The sequence below is a fragment of the Trichechus manatus genome, unplaced genomic scaffold (genome assembly GCF_000243295.1).
Source record: "Trichechus manatus latirostris isolate Lorelei unplaced genomic scaffold, TriManLat1.0 scaffold00073, whole genome shotgun sequence".
Lineage (NCBI taxonomy): Eukaryota > Metazoa > Chordata > Mammalia > Sirenia > Trichechidae > Trichechus > Trichechus manatus.
The window spans coordinates 7,526,332-7,536,561 of NW_004444009.1; the positions used below are offsets into that span (position 1 = coordinate 7,526,332).

Consider the following 10,230-nt stretch of genomic DNA (forward strand, 5'->3'; position numbering starts at 1 on the left):
GCTTAGCATACTGCATTTAACAATGATACTTGTTAGTTCAGTAGTTTAGTGGTAGTGGTGGTGGTGGTGGTATCCATTGCTGTTGAGTCGATTCCAACTCATAGTGACCCTACAGGACAGAGCAGAACTGCCTTCAAAGGGTTTCCAAGGGTGTAATCTTTACGGGAGCAGACTGCCACAGCTTCCTCCTGTGTAGTGGCTAGTGGGTTTGAACTGCCAGCTTTTCAGTTAGCAGCCAAGCACTTTAACCACTGCGTCACCAAGGCTCCTTGGTGGTGGTGGCAGTTATTGTTGCTGTTACTGCTAGGCCTTGGAGATATAAAGATGACCAAAACATAGTTTCCAACCTCAAAGGATGTGATGGTTAATGTTCTGTGTTACTCAGCCTAAGACAAAGGACTTTTGAAAAATGGAGTTGAACCACAAACAACAAGCTGTAACGTAAGTGCAAACAAAATGTTACTAGAGCAGAAACAAAAGTGTATGTTTTCCGGGGAGTAGGCTGGGGAAGATTTCACAGGGAAGGCGACATTCAACGCAAGCCTGACACGGCAGGTGGGATTTCACCCGATAGAGTCTAGGTGAGTGGTGAGGGCAATCCTGACCAAGGTAACAGGTTCAGGCCAAGAACTCTGGACATGTCTGGGAAACAGTAAATATTGTTGTGCGTTTGGGTGGGGAGGGGAGAGTGCAGAACGAGGCTGGAAAAGTACCCCTGGGACCAAGCTGTAAAGTGTGAAGGGCCTTGAATGGAGCACCTAGGACTTCTACTGTATTCTGTGTGCCGGGGGAGAAGCACTGGAGGTTTCTGAGTAAAGGGTGACATAACTAGACTGTGGTCATAGAAACACCACCTTGGCAGTAGCTCAAAAAGTTAATCTAGTCATTATCCCTTCAAATGGGGAATGCTTAAGGAAAGGCCAACCAACCACCACCTTTGGCATGTCTCTTATGTTTTTAGCATGCCCCACCCATAGGATAATCAAAATATTCACACACACACACGAAATAGGGTGGTTTTCACACCCCAACTGGAGATGCAAGCAGGGCATCTAGCAGGTAAACGGACAAAGGGATTTTGGGGAAGCTGACTGGCACAGCAATCAGAACTAAGAACCGAAACAGAATCCTGGAGGCTCCCTGCTGCATCAGTCACTGACCTCGTATTTGCTGGATCACAGGGTCCAGGGGCAGGGCCAGGGTGGCAGGGGGTACATGGGTAGCTTGGAGTCAGTGGACAAAGGACATAGAAGTATTTCAACATTTTAAAAACCAGTGTAGGTACTTTCCAGCTGAGTGTAAGCCCTCCCCCTCCCACTCACGGCTTCTCTTCATCAGACTGTCTACTCTCAGCTTGTTTATCTCTGGCTGTCTCATGAGGTGCTGTCCTTACTGGAACCTTCTCCTTGGCCAGCAAAGCATCCTTGAACATAAGGCTTCCTGACGACGCCAGGTGTACCGTTTGTATTTTATACTGTATAGTCAAGATTCCCTTGGTGGCCTACACCTAGGATTGGACCTACACATGAACTTCGGATGTTATACATGGATTATGACATTTCTCTCTCTTTTAATTTTGTGTATTTAATGAAGAGAGGTGAAAGTTATAATTCATTTTGTAAAAGGATACTATGCTGGTGGTGTAATGGTTAAGCACTCAGCTGCTAACCTAAAGGTTGGCGGTTTGACCTCACTAGCCACTCCACGGGAGAAAAGATCTGGTGATCTGCTTCTGTAAAGATTTCAGTCTGGGAAACACTATTAGGCAGTTACTCCGCCATATGGAGCCCCGGTGGCATAGTGGTTAAGAGTTCGTCTGCTAACCAAAAGGTCAGCAGTTTGAATCCACCAGCCACTCCTTTGAAACACTAGGAGGCAGTTCTACTCTGTCCTATAGGGTGGCTATGAGTCAGAATCGATTCCACAGCTCACAACAACATGGTCAAAACACAACTCTTTTGACATTCGTATCTTATTTCATGGAACTTGTCTGGCAAGATTCATGCTTTCCCTTCTCCCATTTATAGTAAGAAGGGAAAATAATGTGTTTCCATAGGATATTTTCTTTTGATATATTAAAATCTTTAACTCTCAAATTTACTAGAAAGTTTTTTGAAAATGGGGCTGAAATTTAAATCAACAAGATGAAACACAGTGGTTTAACCTGGACAAGGAAAAACATTCATTTAGTGATCAGAATGATCTGCTTTTCGTTTCATTTTTTATCATTCCTAATGTTAGTTACCTCTGAGGCGATGGAGGTGAAGCTGCTACTGAAATGCACGTGTTTATGGATCTCGCTGCCATTGGCTGTCAAGAGCCAGTCCCCAAAGGCTCGGTCTTCACCAGCTGACTGGTTGCTGTGGCTCTGGTTCAGCAGGAGCTCTGCCAGGTCCCAGTGGTACGATGGCGTGGCCCCAATCAGTGCAATGAGGATCGCCTCTGTGGCCACATAGAGCTGAAAAAGCAAACCACAAAGCCAAGCACTGCAGTCATTCGCTATTTGTGTTGAAAACTTTGTCAGCTTACAAACCTTGAATGATCAGTTTTTTGTTTTCATGCGCTTCAAAAATTAGAACAAAGGAGAAAAACATTAAAAGGAAGTTTCATGATCTACTGCTAATATAGCCACCAGCAATTCCACTTGCAAAGCCCTTTATACTTTTTCAAAGGGTTTTCTTCTACATTTGATATCTGTCTGATACCAAGGACTCTGCACGTAGATGATGCAATGCTGGGGGTCACATTGCTGGTTCTGATTTAAGAGACTCACATTCCAAGTGTTTTCTTCCTCAACACTATACCTTCAATTCAGGTAAGCAGTCATCGGGGGCCAGAGGCAACTCACTTGGATTCATGATCTAAACAACAATTTTCTGCGACATAGGTATCTTGGAAAACAGTATAAATATTCATTCACATGTATATAAAAAAAGACTGCCTTATTAAAGCAGGTAAGCATAATACGTACTTGAGTAAGTACTACTTTAAAATACGGTATACAATTCATAATAGGATTTCAGGCAACTCAAATCCCAGGAATCGATATTCACTCCATAACCTTTAGCTGTACTTAATCATTGTTACTCTAACCATAGGTGCCCACCCCAAAAGAAACAATATTTCACCCATTCATTCAAAAAATATTTATTGAGCACTTATGCCACTTGACACTGATTGTCCTGGGTTTTAGAGCAATTCACAATTGGGTTTATCAGCTGTCAGGCCCTATGCAGCCTTTTTATGCTATGAATTTCCATTTATATTAGCTCTCATTGTTGGATGATTATTTCATGTTCAAAATTTATTAGGAAAACACAGAATTAGCTTGCTCCATAATGAGACAATCTTATTTTATGAAACTATCACTATTAATTGAGATTTTAATGTTTTAAAATACCTTTAAACAGAGTATGTATTCAAAAAATATAAAAGCATGTGATTTCTCTACAGCATATACAATACCTCCACTGTATGGATGAGTTGACTGAGGCAGAGAAAGGTGGCGGAACCTGCCAACAGCTTGTATCTCCAGTCACAGCTGACTCCCAGCCAGAGGCTCCTTCTACCCATTCTGTAGGGGCATATTCAGCCCCCTCCCAAAAAAACCCAAATCCACTGCCGTCAAGTCTATTCTGACTCATATCGACTTATCACTAACAGATGATAAAATTACTGTTAAGGAAAGAAAAAAGAAGTCATGACATTGTGTCTGTCATAACAGAAGCTAATGTACAACTCAGGATGTAGTGACTTGTATTCTCGGTAAGGCTGAGAGGATAAAAGGCAGCCCCGATTATTTTGAATCACATGACTTTAGGCCCTTCTGGAGATGAACAAAGTTGCCATAGGTTCATCTGCAGGGGTGACTTGTCATAAAAGGCAAAGGAAAACACGTTCCTAGATTTATATTTCTTCCTGTCTCCTATTTGCATACTACCAAGGAAATTTTGGAACGGGGCAATCAGTCTATAAAAACAAAAACCTTAATAATTACAAGAAGGGACAGATTAGACATTTAGCAGTGGCTATAATTACAAACCACACTCATCTGTCAGTTTCTTGTACTGTGGTGGCTTGTGTGTTGGTGTGATACTGGAAGCTATGCCACCTGTACTTCAAATACCAGCAGGGTCATTCACGATGGACAGGTTTCCGGGGAGCTTCTAGACTAAGAAAGACTGGGAAGAAGGACCTGGTGATCTAGTTCTGAAAAAACTGTGTAGTGAAAACCTTATGGATAGCAGCAGAACACTCTGATACAGTCCCAGAAGATGAGCCCTTCAGGTTGGAAGGCACTCAGAATACAACTGGGGAAGAGCTATATCCTCAAAGTAGAGTCAATTTTAATGATGTGGATGGAGTAAAGCTTTCAAGACCTTCATTTGCTGATGTGGCATGACTCAAAATGAAAAGAAACAAATACAAACATCCATTAATGATCAGAACATGAAATGTATAAAGTATGAATCAAGGAAAATTGGAAGTTGTCAAAAATGAAATAGAACGCTTGAAGATCGATATCCTAGGCATTACTGAGCTGAAATGGACTGGTGTTGGCCATTTTGAATCGAACATCATATGGTCTACTATGCCAGTAATAAAAAAATTGAAGAGGAATGCTGCTGCATTCATCGTTAAAAAAAGAACATTTCAAGATATATCCTGAAGTACAACATTGTCAGTGCTAGGATAATATCCATATGCCTACAAGGAAGACCAGTAAATATGACTATTATTCAAATTTAGGCACCAACCACTAAGGCCAAAGATGAAGAAGTGGAATATTTTTACCAACTTATTCACTCTGAAATTAATCAAACATGCAATCAAGATGCATTGATAATTACTGGTGATTGGAATGTGAAAGTTGGGACCAAAGAAGGATTAGTAGTTGGAAAATATGGCCCTGTGACAGAAACAACACCAGAGACCCCGGGATAAAATTTTGAAAGATCAATGACTTATTCATTGGAAATAACTTTTTCCGACAATATAAACAGTGACGATACACATAGACATTGCCAGATGACATACACGGGAATCAAATCAACTACATCTCTGGAAAGAGATGGAGAAGCTCAGTATCATCAATCAGAACAAGGCCAGGGGCCAACTATAGAACAGACCATCAATTGCTCATATGCAATAAGTAGAAGGTGAAGAAAATTAAAACAAGCCCATAAGAGCCAGAGTACAACCCTGAGTATATCCCACGTAAATTTAGAAACCATTTCAAGAATGGATTTGAAGCGCTGAGTACTAATGACCAAACATGAGACAAGTTGTGGGATGACATCAAGGACATCATACATTAAGAAAGCAAAAGGTATTAAAAAGACAAGAAAGAAAAAGACCAAAATGCATATCAGAAGAGACTCAAACTTGCTCTTGAACGCAGAGTAGTTAAGGAAGAAATAAAGACAAAAAGGAGCTGAACAGAAGACTTCAAAGGGCAGCTTGAGAAGACAAACTAAAGTACTATAATGAAATGTGCAAAGACCTGGAATAAGAAAAACAAAAGGGAAGAACATGCATAGCATTTCTCAAAGTGAAAGAACTGAAAAACAATTCAAGCCTCAAGTTGCAATACTGAAGGATTCTATGGGCAAAAAACTGAACAACACAGGGAGCAACAAAAGAAGATAAAATGAATACACAGAGTCACTGTACTGAAAAGAATCGGGCAACGTTCAACCATTTCAGGAGGTAGTATATGATCAGCAACCAATGGTACTGAAGGAAGAAGTCCAAGCTGCACCGAAGGCATTGGTGAAAAACAAGGCGCCAGGAACTGACATAATATCAATTGCAAAGTTGCAACAAACAGATGAAATGCTGGAAGTGCTCACTCTATGCCAAGAAATTTAGAAGACAGCTACCTGGCCAACCAACTGGAAGAGATCCATATATGTGCCTATTCCAAAGAAAGGTAATTCAACCGAATGCGGAAATTATCAAACAATATCATTAATATCACACACAAGTAAAATTTTGCTGAAGATCATTCAAAAACGGTTGCAGCAGTACATCAACAGGGAACTGCCAAAAAATTCAAGCCAGCTTCTGAAGAAGATGTGGAACAAGGGATGTCACTGCTGATGTCACAGAGATATCGACTGAAAGCAGAGAATACCAGAAAGATGTTTACCTGTACTTTATTGACTAGGCAAAAGCATTCGACTGTGTGGCTCATAACAAATTATGGATAACAATGGGAAGAACAGGAATTCCAGAACACTTCTTTGTGCTCATACAGAACCTGTACATAGACCAAGAGACAGATGTTCAAAAAGAGCAAGAGGATACTGTATGGTTTAAAATCAGAAAAGGTGTGCATCAGGGTTGTATCCTCTCACCATACTTTAATTCAATCTGTATGCTGAGCAAATAATCCAAAAACCTGGACTATATGAAGAAGAAGGCGGCATCAGGATTGGAGGAAGACTCATTAACAACCTGCGTTTTGCAGATGACACAACCTTGCTTGCTGCAAGTGGAGAGGACTTGAAGCACTTACTGATGAAGATCAAAGACTACAGCCTTCAGTATGGATTATACCTCAACATTAAAAAAAAAAAATCCTCACAGCTGGGCCAATAAGCAACATCATGATAAACAGAGAAAAGACTAAAGTTGTCAAGGATTTCATTTTACCTGGATCCACAATCAAGGCACACAGAAGTAGCAGTCAAGAAATCAAACAACATATTGCACTGGGCAAATCTGCTGCAAAAGATCTCTTTAAAGTGATAAAAAGCAAAGACGTCACCTTGAGGACTAAGATACACCTGACCCAAGCCAAGGGTTTTTGTTTTTTTTTATTAAATGATATTTTATTGTGTTTTCTGCGAAGGTTCCCACAGCAGCTTAGGTTCCCATTCAACAATTTCTACACAAATTGTTCACTGACATTGGTTACATTCTTCATAATTTGTGAACATTCTCAATAATTCTGTTCTGGTTGTTCCATTTCCACTAATCTAGTTCCCCTGCCCCATTACATTCTTATCTTTGTTTTAAAGTAATTGTTGATTGTTTGGTCCCATAGAAATGTTTTCTTTTTTTAACTCAACTTTAGATGAAAGCTTACAGAACTAGTTTCACATTGAAGAGTTAGTAGATACGTTGTTTTATGGCATTGGTTAACAATCCCATGACATCAGTACTCTCCCTTCTCGACCATGGGTTTGCTATTACTAGTTTTCCTGTCCCCTTCTGCCTTCTAGTCCTTGCTCCTGGGTTGGTGTACCACTTTAATCTCATTTTGTCCTACGGGTCTGTCTAATCTTTGGCTAAAAGGTGAACCTCTGGAGTGACTTCATTACTGGGCTAAAAGGGTGTCTGTGGGATCTTCTGGCAAAATGGTGCTCTAGGCAGAAGCACCACGCCAGCCCTCCACAGCAAAGATCTGAAAAACTAAGCCAAACAGAGAAAACACCAATCCTGAAACCCTAAAACATAAAAAGAAGAGATAAAGAACTCAGCCAAGCACTAAATGGAGTAAGAAAACTGACAGAGAACAGAGACTGAGGAGAGACTCATGCAGAGGTCCCCTATCAGCTAACACAGCGTGGATCTGCCATCTTGGAGTACTATCGGAGACCAGCAAATAGGGAGTATGAGAAGGCAGCTTCACGGAGCTTCCAGCAGGAGACAACACAACTTGTAGTTTGCGATATACGCTTTCCCACCCCCCACCCTTCTTCACCCCCAATCGGCCTCCTATGCTTCTGGCGGCCACAGTCTCTTGTCCGGGAAGCACTGGCTGCTTGGATTCCAACCACCCGCACTGGCCGGCTCCCTGAGTGCCATTTGTTGGCTGATGGTGTTGCTCTTTTCTGCTTCTTTTGATTTCTTCCTTACCTCTCAACAAATACTTGGCACCATGAGCCATCTTTGCTTCATCCTGAGGTGCTGCAAGCTCTGTTCAAGTGTGGAACTGCTTCCCGGTCTGGGCTGCCACGCTGGTGGGATCCCGGGGCTTTTGTTTCTTTGTTTTCTTTTCCTTTTCTCGAGTTGGGAGCCTGTTCTGGCCAGGCGGTGCTGCGCGGCTTGGGACCTACCCCCTTGGATTGCGCAGACGCGCGGAGGGATCCTTGAGGGCATTCCTTTTTATGTTTTTTTTTTTCCTGTTTTTTTGGGGGCTTTTCATGTTCTTTCTTTAAAATTTGTTTTGTTTTCTTTTAGCTCTTTTCCCCTTTTTGTCTTTCTTCATTACTCAGTTCTTTGTCTCTCTATACCTTCCTTCTCTTCCTGTTCCCTGAATACCTGGCGCTGTATACTTCTACGCCTTCTAGCCAGGCTGTACTGCAACACCTGAGAACAACTTCCCCAGACGTTGTAGCTGCATCAGTGGGATCCCTGGGAGCTTTGCTGTTCTTTTGCCTTTCAAAATTTTATTTATTCATTCTTTTCTTTTTTTTCTTCTTCTTCCCTTTTGTTTTTCTCCATTTCATAGTCTCTCATCTCTCCACTGATGGCAAGCTCCCCTAGAACTCTTTTTTGTTTGTTTGTATGTTTTTGGCTCCTATTCCTCTCTCCTCTCTTTCATATCCATCTTAGCTCCACACATAACAATCTCCCCCCTCCATCCTGCCTACCTGCACCATGCGCTTAACATCACACCAATAAGCAGCACAGGCACAGCATACCAGAACCTGCCCTGCACTGGGTACCGACCCGCCCTCGCGGCTGTAGTAAGTGCCACAAACAACCCATCCAAGTAACTCCTCTTCAGCTAGACCTGCCCTGCTGAACCATAAATGAGTGACTCACCCTGCCAATTGGAGGATGCAAAAAGTATTGTGCCCACAGACAAGCAAACAACAAGGAACACACAGCCCGCCTGCTCAGACATAGCAAAATAGAACAAAAAAGCAGGACGAAACAAACAAATCTACAATCAATAAACAAGAAAAATAACTACTGAATGCGCTGAAGACAGCAGATAAAATCAAAACATTTACAAAAACAGGACAGGATGGTTCCACTAGGCGTCCAAAATAAAACACCAGATGACTTTCCAGTGGAAAAAAAGGCATTAGAACTACCTGATAGGGAATTCAAATCTCTAATACTCAGAATTATACAAGAGTTGGAGGGAAAAATAGACAAATTCATGGAAAATACAGACAAGAAAATGGAATAATTCAGGAAAATAATGAAGGAACAAAATGCCAAAATAAATTCACAACTAGAAATTACACAAAAACAACAACTACAAATCCAAAAGATAAAAAAAAAGATTTCAGAAATGGACAGTGTCACAGATTGGCTGAAGAGCAGATTTGAAATGGTGGAAGACAGATCAGTGGAATTGAAGACAAACACTTGAATACAACTCTGTTCGAGGAAAACTCAAAAGAAGAACAAAGAAAAATGAAGAGACCCCAAGAGTTATGTGGGATACAATCAAAAGCAAAAATTTTCAAGTGATCAGAGTTCCAGAACGGGGAAAAAACAGAAAACACAGAAAGGATCATTGAAGAACTGCTGACAGAAAACTTCCCCAATATCATGAAAGATGAAAATCTGGCCATCCAAGAAGCTCGATGAACCCCATATACGACAGACCTCAAAAGAAAATCACCAAGGCATATCATAATCACACTCGCCAAAGCCAAAGACAAACAAAGAATCCAGACAGAAGCTCATGAAAAACAAGAAGTCACATACAGAGGAGAAACAATAAGACAAAGCTCAGATATTCGGCAGAATCCATGCAGGCAAGAAGGCAATGGGAAGACATAAATAAAACCTTGAAAGAAAAACATTGCCAGCCAAAAATAACATATCCTGCAAAACTCTCGTTCAAATATGATGGTGAAATTAAGGACATTTCCAGATAAACAGTAATTAAGGGAATATATAAAAACCAAACTAAAGTTACAAGAATTATCAAAAGGGAGTTCTTCGATCTGAGAACAACTTCAGCTCACAGACTGAATCTAGGATGCAGGATTGTACCAGCCAGATAACAATCTAGGAAATGAACTCTTAAGGACTATCTAAAACCAAAAGAAATACAAGAGGTAATCAGAGCAGTTAATCTGTAAATGACTACAACATCAGAACAATAAAAGAGGGAATAAATGGTGTAGGTAAAGGACCTTCTAATGGAGAGAAATGCAAGGTGACACCAAGCAATAATAGACGGTTCAAACTTAGAAAGATAAGGGTAAAATTCATGCTAACCACAAAGAAAGTTAACAAACATACTCATAAAAA

The 10,230-nt window shown here is 40.9% G+C and overlaps 1 protein-coding gene across 3 annotated transcripts in view; it reads right to left on the bottom strand.

The window, feature by feature from the left end:
- The window catches only part of SLC22A15 (solute carrier family 22 member 15), a 78,738-nt gene that overhangs the window by 48,980 nt on the left and 19,528 nt on the right, over positions 1-10,230 (bottom strand). For all 3 annotated transcript variants that reach the window (XR_002824693.1, XM_004380357.2, XM_023734888.1), the window contains exon 2: positions 2,246-2,458. Coding sequence is in view for 2 of the 3 variants with exons in the window: in XM_004380357.2 (XP_004380414.1) it covers positions 2,246-2,458 (213 nt within the window). In the remaining variant the exon portion in view is untranslated. The remainder of the gene's footprint in view (positions 1-2,245; positions 2,459-10,230) is intronic.